At 51.1% G+C, this 24,963-nt stretch overlaps 1 protein-coding gene across 3 annotated transcripts in view; it reads right to left on the bottom strand.

Annotated features, from left to right (window-relative positions):
- Window positions 1-24,963, bottom strand: part of cmc1 (C-x(9)-C motif containing 1) — a 135,726-nt gene that overhangs the window by 71,423 nt on the left and 39,340 nt on the right. For all 3 annotated transcript variants that reach the window (XM_085988568.1, XM_085988569.1, XM_085988570.1), the window contains exon 2: window positions 21,256-21,348. In XM_085988568.1, the coding sequence (XP_085844694.1) occupies window positions 21,256-21,348 (93 nt within the window). The remainder of the gene's footprint in view (window positions 1-21,255; window positions 21,349-24,963) is intronic.

The following is a 24,963-nucleotide window of genomic DNA, read 5'->3' as shown; positions in this document are numbered from 1 at the left end:
AATCTATAGACTCTTTTCATGTTTACTTTGATCCCTCACCTCCCACCCCGCCCCACCCACCTCTTCCCGACCCGCCCCCTCCCCCACCCCCCCCACCATTCCAATCCCATAGTCTCCCTGTTTCATGCATTCGCCATAGCCATGAGGTCAGATAGGAGATCTACTCTCAGGCCTCTGACAATGACGCTATATAGCCAGTTATTAGAAAATCCAAAGAGTTGGGTCTCCTTCTTTGTGGAAGGGCACCTGCTTGGCACCATTTCACTGCAACGCATTTAAGAATGTAAACTCACCCATGTGGGGAATTGACGGTGTGAATACCCTGCCACTCCAAAGCACAGCATGTCAGTGTTCTAATACATTGCACCATTATGCCTCCATTTGAACAATACCATTTCTTTTTCTGCACAAAGGTAGCAGATGTTTTTGTCCAATAATTGTATTAAGGTACAATTATATTTCATGTGATTTAAAAAAGAGAAAACCTTATAACGAAGGTTAGAGTCTTTCATTTAAAAAAAACAGGGTTAAATCAGAAAAAAGACTCACATTACAAAGCAGGCAGCTTGTTAAAATATGGCTAAAATCCGCAGATATGTATTCATTAGGACACTCTCAGAGTGTGAAAGGGTTGCATTTGGTCTTTTTGGACTTTACCAGCTGGGGTTCTGTGAAGGAGTGACGGTTAATGCTTTACCTAGTTTTGTCCTCCAACCTCAATCCTAATTAGTCCATGACTGTGAGCACCAACTGTCTGGGTTACAAAGAAACTAATTAATGCTAACAAATTAGATCAAGTCAAAATCAACAGCAGCCAGAGTTAAATGTTCCTTGGTAGCTAAAGGTTTTTGATATCAGTAATTGCTGTTGAATGCTGTAATGAGGCGCCCTTCCTTTGAATGAAAGTCATTTTACTTGCTTTTCCTGGTAAAAGCCTGTGTATCCCATTGTAGCTTCTGCAACAATGCAACATGAGAACTAGGATTGATATTTTTATGTAATCCACAGGCTGAGAAAATATCCTAAGTAAGTGTAAAGAAAGCTTTGGAAACTCGGGGCAGACAGGGTGAGTGTGGACGCACTCGCGGGGGGGGGGGGGGAAGAGGAGGGGAGAGACAGGGTCGGGGGGGAGAGACAGGGTCGGGGGGGAGAGACAGGGTCGGGGGGGAGAGACAGGGTCGGGGGGGAGAGACAGGGTCGGGGGGAGAGACAGGGTCGGGGGGGAGAGACAGGGTCGGGGGGGAGAGACAGGGTCGGGGGGGAGAGACAGGGTCGGGGGGGAGAGACAGGGTCGGGGGGGAGAGACAGGGTCGGGGGGGAGAGACAGCGTCGGGGGGAGAGACAGGGTCGGGGGGGAGAGACAGGGTCGGGGGGGGAGACAGGGTCGGGGGGGAGAGACAGGGTCGGGGGGGAGAGACAGGGTCGGGGGGGAGAGACAGGGTCGGGGGGGAGAGACAGGGTCGGGGGGGAGAGACAGGGTCGGGGGGGAGAGACAGGGTCGGGGGGGAGAGACAGGGTCGGGGGGGAGAGACAGGGTCGGGGGGGAGAGACAGCGTCGGGGGGGAGAGACAGCGTCGGGGGGGGAGAGACAGCGTCGGGGGGGAGAGACAGCGTCGGGGGGGAGAGACAGGGTCGGGGGGGGAGACAGGGTCGGGGGGGAGAGACAGGGTCGGGGGGGAGAGACAGGGTCGGGGGGGAGAGACAGGGTCGGGGGGGAGAGACAGCGTCGGGGGGGGAGAGACAGGGTCGGGGGGGAGAGACAGGGTCGGGGGGGGGAGACAGGGTCGGGGGGGGAGACAGGGTCGGGGGGGAGAGACAGGGTCGGGGGGGAGAGACAGGGTCGGGGGGGAGAGACAGGGTCGGGGGGGAGAGACAGGGTCGGGGGGGAGAGACAGGGTCGGGGGGGAGAGACAGGGTCGGGGGGGGAGAGACAGGGTCGGGGGGGGAGAGACAGGGTCGGGGGGGAGAGACAGGGTCGGGGGGGAGAGACAGGGTCGGGGGGGAGAGACAGGGTCGGGGGGGGAGAGACAGGGTCGGGGGGAGAGACAGGGTCGGGGGGAGAGACAGGGTCGGGGGGGGGAGAGACAGGGTCGGGGGGGGAGAGACCGGGTCGGGGGGGGGAGAGACAGGGTCGGGGGGAGAGACAGAGTCGGGGGGGAGAGACAGGGTCGGGGGGGGAGACAGGGTCGGTGGGGGGAGACAGGGTCGGGGGGGGAGACAGGGTCGGGGGGGGAGACAGGGTCGGGGGGGGAGACAGGGTCGGGGGGGGAGACAGGGTCAGGGGAGAGACAGGGTCGGGGGAGAGACAGGGTCGGGGGAGAGACAGGGTCGGGGGGAGAGACAGGGTCGGGGGGGAGAGACAGGGTCGGGGGGGGAGAGACAGGGTCGGGGGGGAGAGACAGGGTCGGGGGGGAGGGACAGGGTCGGGGGGGAGAGACAGGGTCGGGGGGGAGAGACAGGGTCGGGGGGGGAGAGACAGGGTCGGGGGGGAGAGACAGGGTCGGGGGGGAGAGACAGGGTCGGGGGGGAGAGACAGGGTCGGGGGGGAGAGACAGGGTCGGGGGGGAGAGACAGGGTCGGGGGGGAGAGACAGGGTCGGGGGGGAGAGACAGGGTCGGGGGGGAGAGACAGGGTCGGGGGGGAGAGACAGGGTCGGGGGGGAGAGACAGGGTCGGGGGGGAGAGACAGGGTCGGGGGGGAGAGACAGGGTCGGGGGGGGAGAGACAGGGTCGGGGGGGGAGAGACAGGGTCGGGGGGGAGAGACAGGGTCGGGGGGAGAGACAGGGTCGGGGGGAGAGACAGGGTCGGGGGGAGAGACAGGGTCGGGGGGGGAGAGACAGGGTCGGGGGGAGAGACAGGGTCGGGGGGGAGAGACAGGGTCGGGGGGGAGAGACAGGGTCGGGGGGGAGAGACAGGGTCGGGGGGGGAGACAGGGTCGGTGGGGGGAGACAGGGTCGGTGGGGGGAGACAGGGTCGGGGGGGGAGACAGGGTCGGGGGGGGAGACAGGGTCGGGGGGGGAGACAGGGTCGGGGGGGGAGACAGGGTCGGGGGGGGAGACAGGGTCGGGGGGGGAGACAGGGTCGGGGGGGGAGACAGGGTCGGGGGGGGAGACAGGGTCGGGGGGGGAGACAGGGTCGGGGGGGGAGACAGGGTCGGGGGGGGAGACAGGGTCGGGGGGGGGGGAGACAGGGTCGGGGGGGGAGACAGGGTCGGGGGGGGAGACAGGGTCGGGGGGGGAGACAGGGTCGGGGGGAGAGACAGGGTCGGGGGGAGAGACAGGGTCGGGGGAGAGACAGGGTCGGGGGAGAGACAGGGTCGGGGGAGAGACAGGGTCGGGGGGAGAGACAGGGTCGGGGGGAGAGACAGGGTCGGGGGGAGAGACAGGGTCGGGGGGAGAGACAGGGTCGGGGGGAGAGACAGGGTCGGGGGGAGAGACAGGGTCGGGGGGAGAGACAGGGTCGGGGGGAGACACAGGGCCGGGGGGAGAGACAGGGTCGGGGGGAGAGACAGGGTCGGGGGGAGAGACAGGGTCGGGGGGAGAGACAGGGCTCAGTGATCTCTGCAAATCTCAAATGTAGTCTTTTTGATTGGTGCCTCATAGTGTTTCTGTATCTATCTGTATGCCTCTCCGTCTGTCTTCGCAGATCAGTAATGATAACTTTTACATTTTCTATCAAAACACAATTAATAATCAAGTGATTATTAGAGGCTGACGAAAGTTTATTGACCTGAAACGTTAACTCTGTTTCTCTCTCCTCAGATGGTGCCTGACCTGCTGAGTATTTACAGCATTTTCTGTTTTTATTTCAGATTGTCCGCATCTGCAGTATTTTGCTTTTGTATTATTACAGGCTTTCAGTCAAAATTCAACTAATTTGCTGTTTTTTAAAACTCAGAATGAGGAAAGGCACACTTAATATGCCTTCTGAATTTAATAGAGTATTAATAATTCAAAACCAAAAGTAGCAACAGGGGAGAGAGACATGTCCATTTTTTTCAATTTAAAAGCCGGCTCACCGGCTGCACGGGACCCCTGGAGTGCTGCACAGCCACGCAGCTTAAAGTGAACATTGGTGAGCACGCTACATGGCCTTGGAGAGGGGAGGGGGAAAAGAAAGAGACTTTCCATTCTCTGGGCCTGCGGCTAGGCCATAATCGGGATTTAGTGTGACGCTCTCCTTCAATGTCTTCAGTCTGAATTAATAAAATAGCTGAAGGCGTTATCAAATTTTCCCCGTACCTCAGACTCGGAGCTTTATATTCATTGCCATGTGCTTCTCTGATGGATGGATAGGCCTAGTCTGGGCGCTTGTGTCCTTTGAGATACCGCCGGCTATTTGTGAAATGGTTGGGGAGGAAGAAAGAGGGGGGCTGCCTTTGCCACTAAAGGATTTATGGTAAAGATGTTGGGTGGGTAAAAAACACACTGGGCCCTGGTTATTTCTCCATTTCTCTCGTTCCATCTACCTCCGCCATTACTGGTGCTGTTCATTCAAGTCGCTGGCTTTCACCATCGTGTTGGGGTTTGGTATTGAAATAAGAGGGAAGTTCTGTCTAGTTATAGAGAGTGTGCACAAAACAAGCACTGCGCTTGTTGCTCCTGGTTCATTTCCTGTTGAGCCAATGGTTGATGGGGTGGAGCAGACCTTGGGCAGCAAATGGGCACATAATGTAAATTTAAGATAAAAACAGAAAATAGTGCAAATACTCAGCAGGTCAGACAGCATCTGTGGAGAAATAAAAAAATGTTAACGGACGGAATTTTACCGGCGCTCAGAGTGCGGGTTTGGAGGCGGGTCCAATGTCAAAATCACAATGATTGTCAGCGGGTCGGTATCCCGCTGTAAACCCACCTCCTTGTCAGTTTCCCAAGTATCAGGTCTGTCATCCCTGAACAGACCCTTATGTCTCACTAATCACTGCAACTCACTAAGCCACTTCCAAAGGTGAACACAAATCTGTCCAAGAACGCAAAGTGTTGAAAATAAAGATTTCAATGTTTGACAGCACATTACCAGAAATTCAAATGAACATTGGCTAAACCACCCAAGTGCCTACCCTTGTGTGTTCTTAGTTGGTATGCTTGTGATGGTGAGTGTGAGGGGTGGCTAGTGAGATGGGGTAGTGAAAATGTAGCTAGAGAGGAATGGGTGGAGGTGCAAGGTAAGTTGGTGTGAGTAAAGAGGTGCAGTAGGGTAGAGAAAGCAGAGGGATGTGAATGTGATGAGTGGCACAGCAGGATGAGGTTGAGTGTGGCTTGGCATTAACATTTCGTGATCTACTGAGATCATTGAAAGGTTTGTGCCACTGCACCCAGGCCCTCCGGACCACATCCCTGCTTGTGCCCTCTTGTGCAATGTGCAACCAGGCTGCGTTGGTCTCCTGGAGAGGTGTCTTCTGCCCATTGGAAGGGAAGAGAACCTCCCTGTGTGCTGTGACTCCCTCCATAAGCATGTGGAGGGAATCATGGGAGAGCCGTGCACCGCTTGTCAGTGCACATCCACAGTGCTTTGCTTATGAAAATTTAGGACTTAATAAATTCTTCTTTACATAATGTGTAATAGAGCTAACAACTAATTTTTATACAGAAAAAAATACTTGGGTTGTGTTACGGGGCCGGGTGGGGGGGGGGGGGGGGCACAGAATTTTTATAACACGAAGGGGGGCCGAGGAAGCAAAAACGTTAAGAACCCCCGCTCTAACTGTAAGCAATAAAATACTTCAAAGTAATGTCTTGTACTGAGAGCTCCTGTTTCATCACCTCAAGTAACATAAGTAACATGTACTGTTCAAAATTGGTGTTTGATCAAAATTTAAAAAGTGGATCGATGACTATGACAGCATGTGATTGAAAGTATGCACGGGTATACTCAGCATACCAGCGAAAAGGTGGTGTGCGGAGAGGCTTTTTGCAGAGAGAGCTCAAGCAGCTTTTTCACTCTGCGTTTGTTTTGAGTGGTTGTCGTTACCTTTGAGTTTGTTAGGAGGAAGGCTGCAATAGCATCTGCAATGATCTTTGGCACCTCATGTGGGGGCAGTGAGGCGGCGCCAAGCCAGCGGAGCAGGTTCCAGGGTTTCCTGCTGCAGTGAGAGAAATTCAGGTTTTTGGTGGTTTCTCGCTCTCGCGCTAATCTGCCTTCACCCAGGGAATCCATAAGTGCTGTTGCTGTATGCGGGTCTTGAGTGACACTGAACTGTGCCAGCTGTCCTGGGACCAGCATGGCACGTAGTCTTTCCTGTAGCTGCGCGGGATGCTTCTGGCGGCCCCCACTTTTAGCAGTCGAACAAAGCGGTCGCAGTTCTCTGGGGACGGCGGTATTCTCTGGATTGTGTGCTTGACAATGCTCGTGAGGTGGGCCATGAAGTCTTACGGAAGTTCCATCTTGGTTTTGAGACTGAGGCGACTATCGGCACCTTGATCCCTATGATGCTGGGTCCGTGTTGTGAGCGGGGGAAGTACTGAAGAATCTTCCAGGAGCAGGTGGGTGGCCGTTCTTTGCTGTCACCAGTCGTGAAGCAGAGGGTTTGGTGAACATTCCTTCTGCCAGCGGGCAGAAAAAAAAGGTGCCTGGCTGTATGGCATCGTAGACGAGATGGATATCGGAGGCCAGTGCCCAGTCTTCTAGTTGTTCGTCTACTCGGTCTACTTTTTGGTAGCCCCACATGTAGTGGTGGCTGTCAAAATTGCCGATGTAGATGGCTGGGTGGTTAGCGGTTGGTAGGGTGATGGAAGGTGGAGACAGCGCTGACAGCCACCAAGTCTAGAAAGCTGGCCGGGGTCGATGGCATCGACCCAGAATTTCGCAAGAACCAGGGCCTAAATGGATGGATGTGGCTTGACATATTCGCCTCCAACATCCTTGACACTGGGATAGTCCCAGATGTTTGGCGCCATGCCAAATCGTTATCATCCTAAAGCCAGGAAAACCAGCCAACGATCCCAAAAGCTACCACTCCATCGCCCTTCTGTCTACGATCTACAAGGTGGTCGAATGGCTCGTCCTTAACTGGATAAAACCCGTTTTAGAAGCCGCCTCCCAAACGAGCAGGCAGGCTTCAGAGGGGGAAGAAGCTGCTCTGATCAGGTCCTTGCACTCACTACCAACGTTGAGGCAGGGTTCCAGAAGTAGCTGAAGACTGGAGCTGCCTTCATAGACTTGTCATCAGCATACGCCACTGTCTGGCGTGAAGGTCTGCTACTGGAGCTTTCAATAATCATCAAATGCTGCAAGACTCTCAGGCTTATCAACACCCTAACGAGTAACCGTAGGTTCCGCGGCTATCTTGGTGACAAGACCAGCCGGACACGGACGCTCAACAATGGTCTGCCACAGGGGTCGATGCTCGCACTGGCCTTTCTCAACATCTATACGGCGGACATGCCCTGCACCAAATCCCAGAAGTTTGCGTATGCCGATGACATAGCACTGCTGACGCAGGCATCAACGCTAGAGGAAGCAAGTAGGATGCTAACAGGTGATCTGGACCTACTGGAATGCTACCTCCAGACCTGCCGCCTCCGCCCCAATCCAGAGAAGACAGTTGTGTCGGCGTTCCATCTGAACAACAACGCCGCTGGGAAATAACGTAAACTTTCCTTCTGCGGAAGGTGACTTACCCATGAAACCCACCGAAAATACCTGGGCGTCACCCTGGACAGGATTCTCACCTATCAGTCCCATCTCACCAACACTGGCCAAAAAGTAAAAACCAGGGTGAACCTGGTCCGGAAACTTGCTGGAATCATGGGGGAGCACAGCCAGAACTCTTCGCACCTCAACAGTGGCCCTAGTCTACTCTGCTGCAGAATACTGCTCTACCCCATGGTCCTGCAACCACCACACAAAGATCATGGACATGCAGCTAAATGCCACCATGAGGATGGTGCCAGAGACGCTCAAGTCCACTCTAACTGAGTGGCTCCCGGTGCTGTCCCACATTGGTCTGCCTGCCATTCGCCACGATGCCACCGTGCTCCGCGAGATGGAAAAATCATGAGCAACATCGACCTTCCCATTCACGAAGACTTGAAAAACCCACCACGAAAGCGCATAAAATTGCGACGGCCATTCTGGGAAACAGCAGCCAATATTCATGCAGCTGGTATCGACCCACTATCCAGATGGACGGAATCGTGGGACGCATGCAACATAAAGAATCAACACCTCATCACTGCCCCAACAGCAGAGCTCCCTGGATTCAACCTCCCTCAAAGACAGATTCCGCACAGAACATGGACAACATGGCCACCTGCTCCACAAGTGGAAGATGAGGTAAAACCCAAAGTGTGACTGTGGCCACGAGTCCCAGACCATGGAACACATCACATCAACCTGCCCTCCAAGATCTGTTGCCGGAGGCACCTCATTTCCCCGCTCGGCATCTCAGAAGGCCATCGAATGGATAGCCAAACTAGACATTGCATTATAGGCTTTCCCGTCATACCAAACAACAACTAAGCATACCAACCTTTTATTTTTGAATACCGAAGTATGAATCAAGATTAAACATAGTGGCCTAGAAATTGGGTATAGCCCCGCTTGAGGCGCTAGAACTGGTGGTGCACAAAGTTTATAGCCAGACGAAACTTATCACTGCCTGGCGAGATATTGGGTCGCATCGCCCCCAAAGGGGATTGAGGCGCGAATTCAGCCGCTGCACGGTGCTCCTAAGGCGCAAAAGTTCAGGTGCTACTCAATATCGACGCGGACGGGCGCAGCGCAGGTGATCTCAATTACGGGAAACCACGAGACTTCCAGGCACCGGCCGGCTCTTAAAGGGGTGGGTCAGTCAGCCTGAGCTGCCACACCCAACGCCCTGTAGGCCTCAGAATCGGCACTCGCCCTTCTCTGGCGTTAGAAACTTGGTGAGCATGGTGAAGGTTCGACAGAGAGCAGAGCGCTTCAGCACTGAGGCTCTGGACCAGTTGGTGGCTGCAGTTGAGCACCGTCGAGATGTCCTGTATCAAGACAATGGCAAGAGGCCGAATCAGAAGGCTTACCGACGATCTTGGAGGGAGGTTGCTGTGAGGGTCAACTCCAGCAGCATGGCGACCAGGACCCCTGTTCAGTGCAGGAAGAAATTCAACGACCTCACACGGATCGTTAGGGTGAGTGATGGTTTAGCAAACTTCTGATTCCCTCCATCTGCAGCTGACTTCGGGCACCCTGTTGCCATGATGCCCCAATGGCCATCTGTCAGCAAGCACCCATGGCCCTTTCTGGGCACACACATGGACAGATGTCTCAAGGCCTCATGTAAGGGCTCTTTCACCATGGGGGGCATGCGATGATGTCTCAAGGCCTCATGTAAGGGCTCATTCACCATGGGGGGCATGCGAGGATGTCTCAAGGCCTCATGTAAGGGCTCTTTCACCATGGGGGGCATGCGATGATCTCTCAAGGCCTCATGTAAGGGCTCTTTCACCAAGGGGGGCATGCGATGATCTCTCAAGGCCTCATGTAACACAACTTCCCCTTCTTTCCTCTCCAGGCCAAGCTGGCAGCCAGGCGAAGGGACCACTTTCAAACCGGTGGCGGGCCTCCACAAGTGGTCCCTCTCACGGATCTGGAGGAGAGAGTGCACCAGATTCTTGGAGGACGTCTGTCTGGTCCTGTGACCACTGCATCTGCCGACCCCATTTCCGACAGCGAGGGTAAGACTCTCACCTTTTTCACCTGTTGCCTTCCACTTGGTCCCCCCGCCAGCATGCTTCCTCAGTGTGCAGCCATGTCAGAGCCTTGCCGCAATCTGGCATGCCTTTCCGCAAACCTGTCCTTTTGCTAAAGTCACTCTTCCACCTCCCTGCTTTCAGATGAATCAGCACCAACTCGGGCTCAACGCACTGAAGCTGCCAGTGCCAGTGCCACCGGAGGCGAGGAGCAGGAGGAATCCGGACCAGCCGTTGCAGAATCCGGGGAGCGGACACATCTATAGACTGGGGATAGTAGTCCCCTGGAGGGGAGGGGGGGGGGGCGCTCTGAGGATGAACCAGTTGCCGGAACAAGCGGCATGCAGCAACGCAAGGGGGATAGGCAAGTTCGGCCACCGTCTCCCCGGAGGGCAAGGCAGGTAGTTATGACTGCTGCTCAGAGTGCAGAGGAGGCGCGTCGCCTGGGTGAAATGAGCAAACAGGCCCGGCTCAGACACACGGAGCTGATGGCTGCAGTGGAGAAGATGCCTCAGTCAATAGATACATTGGCTAAGAGTATGTTGGACTTCGGGGCAACAATGGAGAGGACTCTCCAGGGCTTTGGGGCAACAATGGACAGGACTCTCCAGGGCTTCGGGGCAACAATGGACAGGTCTATCCAGGGCTTCGGGGCAACAATGGACAGGTCTATCCAGGGCTTCGGGCCAACAATGGAGAGGACTATCCAGGGCTTCGGGCCAACAATGGAGAGGACTGTCCAGGGCTTTGAGGCCGCTATGGAAAGGACTGTTCAGGGCTTCGGACAATCCCTGGAAAGGCCTGTCCAGGGCTTGTCCGAGGCAGTGGAGCGGTCGGCACCTGCCTTGTCCGAAGCAATGGAAAGAACTGTCCAGGGCTTCTCCGAAGCACTGGCACCTGGCACACAGGTCCTCACTGTTGCCACGCAGTCACTTGCTGGCCTCGTCCACACCCAGATTGAGGCAACGCGATCTCTCACTGCAGCCACCCTCTCTGCATCAGTTAGGATCACCCCGGGCCCTTCCAGTCCCATACAAGACCAGGAATCAGTGGAGCATGCGATTGTGGTGGATGAGCCGAGCCGGTCCCCTCAGATAGCCAGTGTGTCGTCCGACCATGGTGCAGGTGTCCTCTCTCGGCAGGAGACCATTGCACATGCCAGCGCTGGGACGTCTGCAGTGCAGCTGCCACCACCTGCAGGGCACACTCCTTCCGGTCATGGTCACATCAAGCATCCTGCGTCCGCACCCTCCAAGCCCAGAGGTCGGCCAGGCTGTCCCTCAGGGGCTTCTGCGCTTCCACACAGTCAGCAGGTGTCCCCCAGCCTTGAGCCCGCCACTGGGGTCCAATTACGTAGGAGCAGCAGGGAGGGAAGGGGCCGGCCGCGAAAGAGAAGTCGTTCTCCCTCAAGGGGCCAGTTGTAGAGGGAGGTGCTGAGACGTTTCTTTGTCCAAATTCAAGGACACCCTCACCTGTTGTAATATTTGCAGAAGTTTTGTTGAGTTTTGCAGCTTTGCCGAAGAGTTCACAGTTATTTTGTTAGTTATGGTTTCTGTTGACATGACGTTGTTTTGCTGTAATGAAAGACTTTTGTGACAATAAACAGAAGTTTCAATGTGGCATGGTGCACGTGACTACTTTCAGTGATGCTGGCATTCAGAGGCCGTCAAACATCCAAAGTGCGCAGGAGTTAAAACTCTCATCATTCCGCCAGAGGGGTCTCGAAACGAGTCCTGATGAGCCTCTGACGTATGGCCCTTCCACTTTCAGGAGCCCTTCCATCTTCCTCCTCCTCCTCCTCCGCCTGCTCTTCCTCCTCCTCCTCCTCCGCCTGCTCTTCATCCTCCTCCTCCTCCGCCTGCTCTTCCTCCTCCTCCTCCTCCTCCTCCGCCTGCTCTTCGTCCTCCTCCCCCTCCTCCTCCGCCTGCTCTTCCTCCTCCTCCTCCTCCACCTGCTCTTCCTCCTCCTCCTCCTCCTCATCCTCCGCCTGCTCTTCCTCCTCCTCCTCTGCCTGCTCTTCCTCCTCCCCCTCCTCCTCCGCCTGCTCTTCCTCCTCCTCATCCTCCTCCTCCGCCTGCTCTTCCTCCTCCTCCTCCTCCACCTGCTCTTCCTCCTCCTCCTCCTCCTCATCCTCCTCCTCCGCCTGCTCTTCCTCCTCCTCCTCCTCCTCATCCTCCTCCTCCTCCGCTGGTCGTTGAGGGACAGCTGGAATTGGCTGGGTGCGTCGAATCGGCAAGTTGTGGAGCATGCAGCAGACGACGACGATGTGTCCCACTTGCTCCGGCGAGTACTGCAGGGATCCCCCCGAATGTTCCAGACATCGGAAACGCTTTTTGAGAACACCAATAGTGTGCTGTTCAATGTGCCTGGTCGCCTGATGGCCGCTGTTGATCAGCTCTTCTGCTGGGGTGTCGGCCACACGGAGTGTTGTCATCAGCCATGGGCAGAGAGGATAGCCCTTGTCCCCAGTAAGCCAGCCTCGTGTTCGAGCCAGCCCCTCAAAAAGGTAGCAAACTGAGGTCAACCGCAGGATAAAGGCATCGTGGCTGCACCCTGGGAAATGCGCTTTGACTGCCATGATGATTTGGCGGTGGTCACAGACCAGCTGCACGTTGAGGGAGTGGAACCCCTTGCGGTTGCGGAAGTCCTAAGGATGCTGGCATGGCGCCCTCAAAGCCACGTGTGTGCTGTCAGTCGCCCCCTGCACCATGGGGAAGTCCGCAATAGAAGCGATACCCTGCGCGCGCTCCGCCTGCTTGTGCAGGGTCAGAGGGAAGGTGATGAATTGATGCCTTCGCCTATAAAGGGCATCTGTAACTTGCCGGATGCAACAGTGGACTGCAACCTGAGCGATAGTCGCAATGTCCCCAATGGCTGACTGAAAGGATCCGTTGGCATAAAAATTGAGGCCATCAGTCAGTTTAACGAACACGGACAGAGAGGTCCTGCACCGTTCACGCAGCTGCAGATCCTCAGCAAGCAGGTGGCACAGATCAGTAACAATGTCCCTCCAGAATCGGAGCCTTCGCAAACACTGCTCCTCCGACATGTCAAGGCTTGACACCTGCTGCCTAAAGACCCTCGCAGCATACCGTCGGATTGGCCGCCCTCCATTGCCCCTCCTCCTTCTGGCCAATCCCGTCCCTCTCTCCCGCCGTCTCTCTGCCCCTTCACAGTGTTCGGCCATGAGGCCGTCGCCCTCCAAAGCAGCTCCCATTCCGATGCCAGTTGGTCAAAAGGCTGTTAGGTGTAGTGCTCCAACTGCTCCGGACAGGTTTGAAGGTCCCAAGTACTGTAATGCTAAATTCCCAAAACTCTGCTCCACAGTAGCTCGCCAACTCTCTCCAGCAACGATCGCAATGAGCAGGCCAAGTGGCTGAAGTTTCTGCACTAGAGCTGTCCCCTTTAAATAGCGCCCCCCTACTCCGAGAAGGGCCTGCTAGCGCTCCCTCGAACTGTCACTAATAGCGCTAGGCGTTAAGGCTCCGGGCGCCACCCAATATGCGCTCAGGCGCTCCTAAAAGGCGCTGCACACTGAAATGACGTCATGATCTGCTTGCGCTCGCGGGCGCGCGCAAACACTTAGCGCAGGCGTTAAATGTATAGTCAAAATGCGAGTTGTCGCTATCTTCATAGCGACCGCCCCAACATAGGGTATCGCCCCAATTCTAGGTCTCTTTAGGCGCTCAACGCCGGCGCTACCAACCAAATTTCTAGGCCAGTATGTCATGCTTAACCTTCATCAACACATCTTCAAAATACATACCCTTGGGTAAAATTTCTGCTGTGCATGCTCCTGGTGTACGCTAAGAGCACATATCACACAAAATGTGCTCTCGGCACATGCCAAAAGCAGGCCCAGCATGTCTTATCCACATTGCTTTATATATTTTGTAAAGAATCTTCATTACATACTATGCTTAATCTTCATTGACATATATTCCATAATATTATGACATTATTTCTTCCCTTTACAAACTTGAACATTATTAATGCAGGTTGATAAGAAATCCCTAACTTGTTATCACATGGAAAATTATCAGTGGTTAGTGGTACATAAATTGAGCTATCTCCACCTATTGATCAAACCTAGCATTTGAGTGAAGCACATCTCACTTTTAAATATCTGCCCTCCTTGGAAGGCAAGGCTGTCATTTAAGAATTTTCCTTCAGATGAAACGATATGGCATTGTTCAGTCAGGTAACAGTTACTCTTTTAATTTTAACTTACCACTAATTTGAAGGGTTCACATTAATGAAGGTATAGAATAATTCGACAATATGGTGAAAGATAAAGGGAAATGACAATAGAAGAGCACTTCTCATCTCAGACCACTAAATCCTTCTCTCAGTACTTCCCAAGCAAAAAAAATGTATAACAGGAAACTAGAAAAAAGTGTCAAAAAATGGTACAGTATATTATTTTGCTAATGGATTACTACAATATATATGATCCACCATTATATAGTTATAGTCTGTCCAGCTTAGTGGAATATATTCTCCCACATGAAGTAGTAGACATATTACAAAAGCTACGGCAACAACATACATTTATATAGCACTTTAATAATGTAGAAAAACGTCCCAAGGCACTTCACCGGGGCTTTATCAAACAAAATTTGTCAACAAGCCAAATGAGGAGATATTAGGATGGGTGACCAAAAGCTTGGCTAAAGAGGTATGTTTTAAGGAGGAGAGAGAGGTTAAGAGGCAGAGAGCCTTAGAGAGGGAATTCCAGAGTTTAGGGCCTATATACAGCTGAAGACACGGCTACCAATGATGGGGCGACGGGAGTGGGGAATACACAACAGGCCAGAGTTGGAGGAATGTGTAGTGCATGTACCTTTAAGAAAGAACTACTTTTACAGCTCCTGTATACTGTAGTACCGGCAGTGACCACACCTGTATATAAGCCTTGAGCATGCCTCTGTACCCCCAGTCGTGAGACTACCCTACTCCAGTAAACACCTGTTGATTGTTAAGTTACAGCATCCGTGTAGTTATTTGAAAACATCATACTCAGAATCACGGATCTAACAGTGGCGACGAGTGTCGATTCGAATCTACCTGCAACTCTGCATTTCCCTTCAAGGATTCGCTCCGGGAGGGCGGTGGAAGAAAGTCGAGGCCAGAAGCACGGGCGTCGACCACGAGCAACCGCCCAGTCGTCCGGCAGAGAGTGAACATCGCAGGGGAGGCTGTTGAGAGCCGGGCTTGGTTCCCCAGCCACGACGATCCAGCAACAGACTGACAACAGGTACAGCGCAGACCCTTCCCAGACAGCGGCGGCTGGAGCCGACCGACGGCAGAGAAAAAGCCGAGCAGCGTCGACGGGGTAAGAGAGAGGGTGAAGCGCACATGGCGCAGCCGGGGGTTGAAAACCGAGCGGCGTCGAGGAAAAACAAAACGGAGATAAAGAGGGTAAAGCACAGCCAGGGCTCAAGAGCTGAACAGTGCCCGCGGGGAGAAGAAGGGAGAGCGCGGGAGACGCCATTGAGCCGCGGAGAAGAAGGAAGAGCACGGGAGACGCCATTTTGTGCCAGCGGAGAAGAAGGGAGAGCGCGGGAGACGCCATTGTTGACAGTTAAATCACACCCAGGGATGCCGAAGAGTGGCAGTATCTCTATGTTCGACAATGAAGTCGAAGATTGGGCGACATATGTGGAACGTATTGAGGTGTACTGCAGGGCGAATGAAGTGCCAGATGCTAGGAAAGCACTGGTTTTGTTAAATTCCATGGGTGCAAAAACTTATGGCTTACTGCGAAACCTAATAACTACAGAGAAGCCCGTGAATAAGAATTTCGAAAGCATAGTAGAAATCCTACAGGACCACTTAAACCCCACACTGCTGCTGATAGCAGAAAGATTTAAGTTCCACAAAAGGAACCAGCATAAAGACGAAAGTAATGCTGAGTACTTAACGGAACTGCGCAAGCTATCGAAACACTGCCAGTTTGGAGTGGGACTAGCAGATACGTTAAGGGACAAGTTTGTGTGTGGGCTTCAAAGTGAAGGAACCCAGAAATGGCTTCTATCAGAAAAGGATCTTACGCTGGACAAGGCTTTCAGCATGGCAGTATCACACGAAGCAGCCGCAAGGGGCGCTGCAGAGATACAACGGAGACCACAAGAATATGGCACCAATGAAATGTCATATGGAACAGGGAAGTGTTATCGCTGCGGCAGAACACACGACCAGAAGGATTGTTGGTTCAAGGACCAAGTATGCAGACAGTGTGGAAAAGCAGGACACATAGCAAGAGTCTGCAGGTCAGGGAAGAAAACCAACAGCAAGAAATCTCCACAGGAGAAGTACAAAAAGGTACATAAGGTGATCGTCAGTAGTTCAGACGAACAGAAAAGTGATACAGACTCCGGAAGCAAGGAGCTGGGTTGTCTGAAACTACATAAGGTAACCAAAATGGAGGATCACCAGACTATCTGGGTCACACTCAAGATAGACGGAGTCCAAGTGAAATAACAACAGAAAATGCTGGAAAAACTCAGCAAGTCAGGCAACATCCGTGGAGAGAAATTTGAGTTGACGTTTCGGGTTTGACCCTTCTTCAAAGTCCAAGTGAAAATGGAATTGGACACAGGATCAGCCCTAACAGTCATAAACCAAAGGGACTACAAGCAGCTATTTTCACACATACCCTTGAAAGCTACAGAGATTGTCTTGAAGACATACACGGGGCAAAAAGTCTACCCGAAAGGAAAAATAAGGGTGAAAGTGATATACAAAGGCCAGGAAATACCTAAAATGGACCTATATGTATTGCCAGATGGAGGACCACCACTACTAGGACGTGAATGGATCCGGAAGATACAATTAGATTGGCATTCCATACAAGCACTGAAGGTTGAGGCCAAAAAGGATGACGACGTCACACCTGGACGGCTGTCAAAAATGCTAACTGACGCAAAAGAAGTGTTCCAGGAGGGACTCGGAACACTAAAAGGCATAACAGCAACGATTAAAATAGAGTAAAATGCAAGCCCAAAGTTTCTTAAGGCCAGACCAGTGCCTTATGCGATCAGACCAGCCGTCGAAGCAGAGCTGGAAGGGTTGGAACGTTCAGGAGTACTGTCCAAAGTAGACTGGAGCGAGTGGGCTACACCCATCGTTCCTGTAATGAAGAGGTCGTTGAGTAATACGCCTGGGGAACCAAAGAAGGTCCGCATCTGTGGGGATTTTAAGGTGACAGTGAACCCAGTCCTTCACACGGTACAATATCCACTTCCACGAATTGAGGATATTTTCGTCTCGCGATCTGGAGGTAAACGCTTCACCAAAATTGATCTAGCCCAGGCGTACTTGCAAATGGAGGTAGAAGAAGCCTCGAAACAATACCTCACGATCAACACTCATAAAGGTCTCTACCAATACAACCAGCTGGTGTTCAGGGTAGCATCGGCTCCGGCTATTTGGCAAAGGGCGATAGATCAAGTCCTGCAAGGGATTCCAGGGACCCAGTGTTATTTGGACGACATCCTGGTCACGGGCGAAAATGACAGTGATCACCTCGCCAACCTGGAGAAGGTGCTCACTAGATTAAAGGAATATGGGCTATGAGCTAATCGCCACAAGTGCGAGTTTTTCCAGAAGCAGACCTCGTATTGTGGCCACGTTGTCGATGAAGAGGGTTACATAAGTCCCCTGAAAAGATTGAGGCAGTAGTCAAGGCTCCAGCACCGGAAAATGTGTCACAGCTGAGGTCGTTCCTCAGGCTGGTAAACTACTACCATAAGTTCTTGCCAAATTTGTCTATGGTATTACACCCACTGAACACCCTACTGCAAACAGGGGTACCATGGAAGTGGAATGACGAACGTAAACGAGCTTTCCAGAAGTGCAAAGAATTGATCACATCAAAAGAGGTGTTGGCCCATTTCAACCCAGCACTACCAATTCGTTTGGCATGTGATGCATCACCCTACGGTATTGGAGCGGTGCTGTCGCACAAATTCCAAGACAGGTTGGAGAGGCCAGTAGCCTTTGCGTCTCGGTCACTAACCTCAGCCGAGCGCAACTACGCCCAGATTGACAGGGAGGCCCTCAGCCTAGTATGGGGAGTAAAAAAATTCAACCACTATCTGCATGGGCAGAAGTTCACCTTGCTGACTGACCACCAACCACTTGTCTCCATCTTTAATCCAAAGAAGGGCGTTCCGGTGATGACTGCACAACGGTTACAAAGATGGTCCCTTTTTCTAGGGGCGAACCAATATGAAATAGAATATAAAGGCACGAAACAGCATGGAAACGCTGATGGGCTATCACGCTTGCCACTGCCTACTGTGGAGGAAGCACCAGCAGTGGACTCTATCGAGATATTTTATTCATCAATAATTGAACGATTGCCAGTAACTAACACGGATACAGAGAAGGAGACCCGCAATGATCCGACACTGTCTCGGGTATATGATTTGACGGTGAGGGGATGGCCAACACATGGCGACTCACTGTTGCCAGCATTCTCATCCAGAAGAGAACAGCTGTCAGTATGCCAGGGGACAGTGATGTGTGGATCCCGAGTGGTGATTCCACCCAAGTTAAGGGAGAGAGTGCTAAATGAGCTTCATGAAGGTCATCTGGGAGGGGTGAAAATGAAAAACCTTGCTAGGGCTTATGTGTGGTGGCCGGGGATCGATCAACAAATCGAGGACCTAACCAACAGCTGCTCAGGATGCCAGAAGGTCCAAAATGCACCACCACATGCCCCTCTACACCCATGGGAGTGGCCCTCCTCTCCATGGCAACGGGTGCATATTGATTTTGCTGGTCCATTCATGGACTCAATGTTCTTAATAGCAGTGGATGCTCACTCGAAATGGCCTGAGATGATCAAAATGTCCTCAACCATTACAGAGAAAACGATTGCAGTCCTACGGACCATATTTGCCAGGAACGGCTTGCCAGAGCAGATTTGCTCTGATAATGGACCACAGTTTGTGTCCGAAGAGTTTCGGAAATTTATGAGAAGGAATGGGGTACGGCATTACACATCCGCCCCGTATCATCCAGCCACAAATGGATTGGCTGAGAGGTTCGTACAAACCTTTAAAAAGGCGATAAAGGCCATGTGCGATGATGAAATTCCACTACAGCATAAGGTGGACAATTTCCTGTTAGCCTACAGAAATGCGACACATGCAGTTACCAACCAGACCCCAGCCATGATGTTCTTTAACCGAAGGTTGAGATCTCGTCTGGATTTGCTCAGACCAAATGTGTGAAGAAATGTTGAGGATAAACAATTCCAGCACATCAATGAGAAGCCGACAAGGAGCTTCAATGTAGGACAACCAGTCTTGGCCCGTGACTACCGAACAGAGAAATGGCAACCCGGAACGATATGCACAAGGCAGGGGCCATTAATGTACACCGTGGATGTCGGGGAGAACATTGTGAGACGCCACGTCGATCAGATCTTAGCGTCACAGGAACGAGTCAACCCCATGTCTCGAGTACCTGGGGATGAACCCGACATACCGGTAGCATCTACCTCAGAACCAGTAGCAGTGGAAACTGATGAACTAACCGACGAAAAGGGGCCAGAATCGCCTCCGCACCAAGAGCAAGAACCTCAGGAAAGGCGCTATCCAGAAAGGATCAGGAAGCCGCCCCAAAGACTGAATCTATAAATGGACTATTTTTGTTTAACGTGCATGTTAAAGTGTTAATTGTTATTTGAATATTATGGGTACTGCTAATCTAAAAGGAGAGGAATTGTAGTGTATGTACCTTTAAGAGAGAACTACTTTTACAGCTCCTGTATACTGTAGTACCGGCAGTGACCACACCTGTATATAAGCCTTGAGCATGCCTCTGTACCCCCAGTCTTGAGACTACCCTACTCCAGTAAACACCTGTTGATTGTTAAGTTACAGCATCCGTGTAGTTATTTGAAAACATCATACTCTCAGAATCACGGATCTAACAGAATGCATAATTCTTCGAGGGCTGGAAGAGGTTACAGAGTTAAGGAGGGGCGAGGAGGATTTTCAACACGTAGACGAGAATTTTAAAATCAAGGTGTTGGTGGACCAGAAGTCAATGTAGACCAGCGAGCACAGGGGCAAGGGTGGAAACCTGATTGGAGAGGTTCAAACATGGCATTGCGGGAAAGATGGGCATGGATTTGGGAGGCAACAACATGTCCAATGACTTTGGAAAGGAAAAAATGGTTGGAGACGTGGCGGTAGTTTGCAAGGTCAGAGGGGGCAAGGGTAGGTTTTTTGAGAAAGGGGGTGATGATGACAGATTTTAAAGGGAAAGGGGCAGTACCGGAGGAGAGGGAACAGCTAGTGAACTCAAAGGAGAGTGGGAAAGGTGAGTTGAGATGGATGTTGAAACCACCGAGAATGAGAAGTCACTCGGCGCCGAGGCTGAGAAAGGAAAGCAGTGAGCATGTCTCAGTGAGAAACCGGGGTGGGGCTTGATGGTCAGTACAGAATGAGCATTTTAACGTCCAGGCAAGAGAGGTGGAACAAAGAAAGGTGCTCAAAGAAGTAGAAAGTACCAGAGGAGTATTGGGACAGACCAAGGTGAGATTTGGTGATCATGGCCACACCGCCACTGTGGCGGTTTGAGCAGGGCATGTGATGGAAGGTATAGCTAAGCGGGGAGGGTTCAGTAAGGGGCAAGGTGTCATCACCCATGATACAAGTTTGCGTCAAGGCCATGATCTCAGCGCATACTTCCACAATAAGATCATGGATGGCAAGGGCCTTGCTTGCAAGTTAATGGACCTGGAGGGAGTGTGGCGAGGGGTAGTGATTGTTCATTTGCTGGTGAAGTCCATGGGGTCAGCAGTGGGAGGAGTGAGCTGGACAGGAAAGGAGTATGCAAGAGATCGGAGGCCTCGTGGGGCGCTGGATCCAGGGGGAAAGTGTAAAGGCACTTACCTCCTGGATCCAGCAGTCCTCGCATTACTTTAGTTGCTGGGTTTCACGAGGCCTGCAAAACCCTACCAGCTAAAGTTAAATTTAAAATGGAGTTTAAGTCAGGGGTTTCCAGCCACATTATAATTTCCCACATTACAACAATGACTACACTTCAAAAAGTACTTCATTGGCTGTAAAGCACTTTGAAATGTCCGGTAGTCGTGAAAGGTGCGATATAAATGTAAGTCTTTCTTTTCTTTTAATATTTAAATGGACGACCCGCCTCCCCGTCCCGCCTCTGTTAAAACCGGAAGTGGGCAGGTTGGAGGTGGGCTCTGGACGGGATTCAGATTTTTAACACTTTAATTTCTCACACCCCCCCAACTCACCAGTTCTTTTAGGTTAAAATTACCCCCATAGTGTCCCAGCTGCCACTCTTGTTGAGAGCAGCTAGCAGCGCATACCAGGAACTGAATCTGCAACTTTTTAAACTGTATGGTTCAGTACCACAACACAGTGTGCATTTATAAACTTGGTCATACAACTTTCTAATGTTGTTGCTGAATAATGTAGTGTTGAGTTACAGTAATATAATGAATATTGCATCTTTCGTCACAAGCACTACTGCTTCAGTACACTGCATACATCTAACATTGCTGCTGAAATACTGCCACCAAAGAATAAATCATTACCTTCCACTTTATCTGAACAGAGTTCTCTGGCTTTCTCCCTCACCATTTTGGGAATAAGAACATCTTTCTCCACATGCCGAAGTTGATCCACCTCTGTAAGATATAAAAGTGGAAATTTTAGTGCTAGCTTAGCAGATAGCAGAGTGGATGAATGCTGGGATCTTTCTCTAACACTCAGATTTGCTGATTAGGATACTGTGTGACTCAGCGAATCATAGACCAGGTATTTGCATATGGTGTCACCACCAATTAGGAGGTGAGTCAGCAGCCGTCTTTTTCAAAATGAAAGCCCCAACAATCCCTTACTGGGTTGTTTTTCCAACCCACCCCCATTTCACCCACCAAAAAAACCCCAACAACCTACAAACGAGGAGTGCTGGTGCCCTAAAAGAGCCACATATTTTTTTAAGTAATTATTCATCTGAAGTCTAGGTTCAGGGGGGTAGGACAAAAAGAGACTTTCAAAACACATTAAGTAAAAATAATAAATTATAGAGTAAATAATTTAATAAACAATAACTTTTAAAAATCTGTTAGGTTAAATATATAAATAGGTATGGCAGGATCTGAGTCTGGAGCGTTGTGTGTGGCTTGCATGATGTGGAACTGCCTGGACTCACATATCAGGCAGGGTGAATATATCAGTATAAAGTGTACGAAGGCTGCACTCCTCAAGCAGAAAGTTGCACAGCTTGAGAGTCAACTAGACAGACATTCCAGATGGAGAAAGTTTTCTGGAGCGGACGTTCCACAGGGTGGTCACCCCACAGGTTACTTGGAGTAGAGAAGCTGCTAAGAGAGACTGGTGACCACCGGCAGACAGGGCAGGAAGTGGCAGATGAGGGTAGAAAGGGCATCATCGGTAGAGCTGGATTTGCCCAATATGTATACCTGTTTCTATACCAGTGATGTGGACAAAAAAGGTGACACAGAGGAGAGTTACCATGAGTGACTACAAGGCACTGAGGAGCGCGTGGTTACCTGTGGGGGAAAGAGTACAGGTGGCATGAATAGGACAGTGGTGACAGTATGCGATTCTATAATCAGTTTCTTCTGTAGACGTGATCCAGAGTCCTAAATGGTATGTTGTTTCCCAGGTGCCAGGACATCATTAAGTAAAGACAAAGGGCTATAAATTCGGTGCATTGTGCCTCTCGTTAGCACCCCGAGGGAAGAACGCACCACCCTGTTATTCGGGGTTAGCACTCTAAGAAGGAAGTGGAGCACTGGAATTAATTCTCCACCTTCCTCTTGGGGCGCTAAAACTGAAGTTAGTTATTCCCGGCGCTATTAGCGACCCAAAGTTACTACTTGCATTCCTGTACAGAACTCTTATCCGAGTAACTGTCCCCACCCTGCCCATATGTCCTGCTGGTCTTTTTCTAACATATTTTGACTTACAGTGTGGATTTTCCCCCAGTTAAATCTTTCACCACTGCCCCACATATTGAGGACATGGTTCATGTGGGAACCAATGTCATAGATAGGAGTAGGTTCGAAGTTTTGCAAAAAGAGTTCAAGGAGCTAAGTTCTAGATTAAGAAGCTGAACCTCCAGGGTCGTAATATCTAGAAAAAGGCCAGCAGGACATATGGGCAGGGTGGGGACAGTTACCCGGATAAGAGTTCTGTACAGGAATGCAAGTAGCAAAATAAATAGAACAAGTGAGTAAGATGTACAAAATCAGCTCAAATGGTACGATGTAGTAGCCATTACAGTGACCTGGCCAAAAGCTGAGCACAATTGGGAGCTAAATATTCCAGGCTATAGGATCTTTAGAATGGAAAGGGAAATTGAGAAAGGAGAGGGAGTAGCAATATTGATAAAAGACACAAATACAGCAGTGGAAAGAAGGGATTTCAGTATGGGTGATCAGGCAGTGAAAACACTATGGGCAGGATTTTCATTGGGCCGTGGAGGTGGGATTGGAGGCGTGTGGGGAGCTAAAATCCCGAAATCGGGGGGCACGAACCCATCCCGCCCCCAACTCGCCTCCATGCCAGTTTCAAAGGAGGCGGATACCCGACCTGTGCTGGGAGCCGCCTCCCCGAGGCGGGAAGGGGATTAGTGCTAATTAACTGCCTGTTAACAGGTAGTTAACAGGCAGTTTTTAGCCTAATCCCTATTTTTATTCCTGAAGTGTGGGATTCCCGACAGCTCCAAACCACGCCAAGTTAGCGAGGCGGACCGTCAGGCTGAAGGCCTGGAGGGTTCGAGATGTCCGCTGTTCAGGTGAGTGATGGGTGCATGAGTGCAGAGGTAAGTGTGTTTGGTGTGTGTAAAGTGTTTAAAGAAGTTTTACTTACATTTACTTACCTTTACAGCCTTCCTTCCTTCAGGTCTCGGGAGTCCCTCATCTCACCGGCACAGAAAGCAGCTGTCAAAAGTTGCAGCATTCAGCTTTCTGTTCTGGAGAGATCTCTAAAGGAATTAACTTGGAGTACAGATTGTCAGTGTTTGACAGCTTTAAAGAGCTGTCAAATGCTGATATTTCATCTGTCAAAAGCTCTTGACAGATGAAATGTCAATCTGTGATGTCACCTGTTGCCGGGCGGCCCTTAATTGGCCTGCTGAGCCCACTGGGCGGGCTCAACAAGGTCAATCAAGTGAAAATCGCGTGGGTTGACCACAACTCGATGGAGGCGGGACTACAACCCCGAAAGTTGTAGTCCCGCCTCCAGTATCAAAATCCAGCCCTATGGGTTTAAATTAAGGAACAACGAAAGATGCAAGGTTATGGTAGTTGTCTACAGACCTCCTGATAGTAGTGATGTAGTGGGTGGATGGGGGGGATGTATTAATACAGAGATATGGGAAACATGTAGCAAAAAAATGTAGTTATAACTCGAGATTTAAGTTTTCACATAGACTGGGAGAAGCAGAACAGCACAAGTAGTAAAGGCAATTAATTTTTTAGAATATATTGGGGGCAGATTTCTAAACAATGGGCCAGATTTTGCAGTAGAAGTACAGTAATGGTGAGGCTAACCGCATTCACTGTTATTTATGTGAAAATCGGACAGCAACTTCTGGCAGTTAAACGCAGAAATCCAGAAGTTGCTTCCCAGATGTGACGTTCCTGAAAAAGCTTCCTGGAAACGGCATCTCGTCGTCTGGCTCCCCATTAAAATACATTGAACGGCGTGAAGTTCCTGTACTTAGATACGAACTAAACTTGCCAGAAGTTAGGGCTTGTCCATTCCAATGCAAGCATCTTTTTAATGGCGTGGTAAGTCTTAATTACTGCCAAACAACCTCTCTGGCACAGAAAATTAATTTTTACAAGTATGGAGTTTCATTCCTTCAGATTTTAACTATTGTTGGAGATTTAAAAAAAAGAAAAAAGTAACTATTTTTTTTAACTCTTTCTTTTATCTCTCTCTCTTAAACAACCTTTCTTTCCCTGTCTTTATTTTGCTTTCTGTACCTGATTAGACATTAAATTAAATAATCTGACACTTCGTGATTTAGACTCTGTGCTGCTTATTAATGATTCTTCAATCTGATTGTTAAGGAAATACACAGTTGCTTGCCCTGTTCACACAGGTTCCAGATGCTCTGTAGAGAGCGCTGTGCTTTTTGGACAGTTGGTTGACAGGAACTCCAAGTAAAAAGGTGCACAATTCATACGCCGCCGACTGCAAAATCCGCCCCAATATGTTTTGGAACCAACAAGGAAACAGGTCATACTGGAGTTAGTAATGAGTAA

This window comes from Somniosus microcephalus, chromosome 5 (genome assembly GCF_052327205.1).
Source record: "Somniosus microcephalus isolate GS21.2 chromosome 5, FLI_Smic_1.0, whole genome shotgun sequence".
Taxonomy (NCBI): Eukaryota; Metazoa; Chordata; class Chondrichthyes; order Squaliformes; family Somniosidae; genus Somniosus; species Somniosus microcephalus.
The sequence above is the reverse complement of the archived record's forward strand: the minus strand, read 5'-3'. Positions and strand labels throughout refer to the sequence as shown.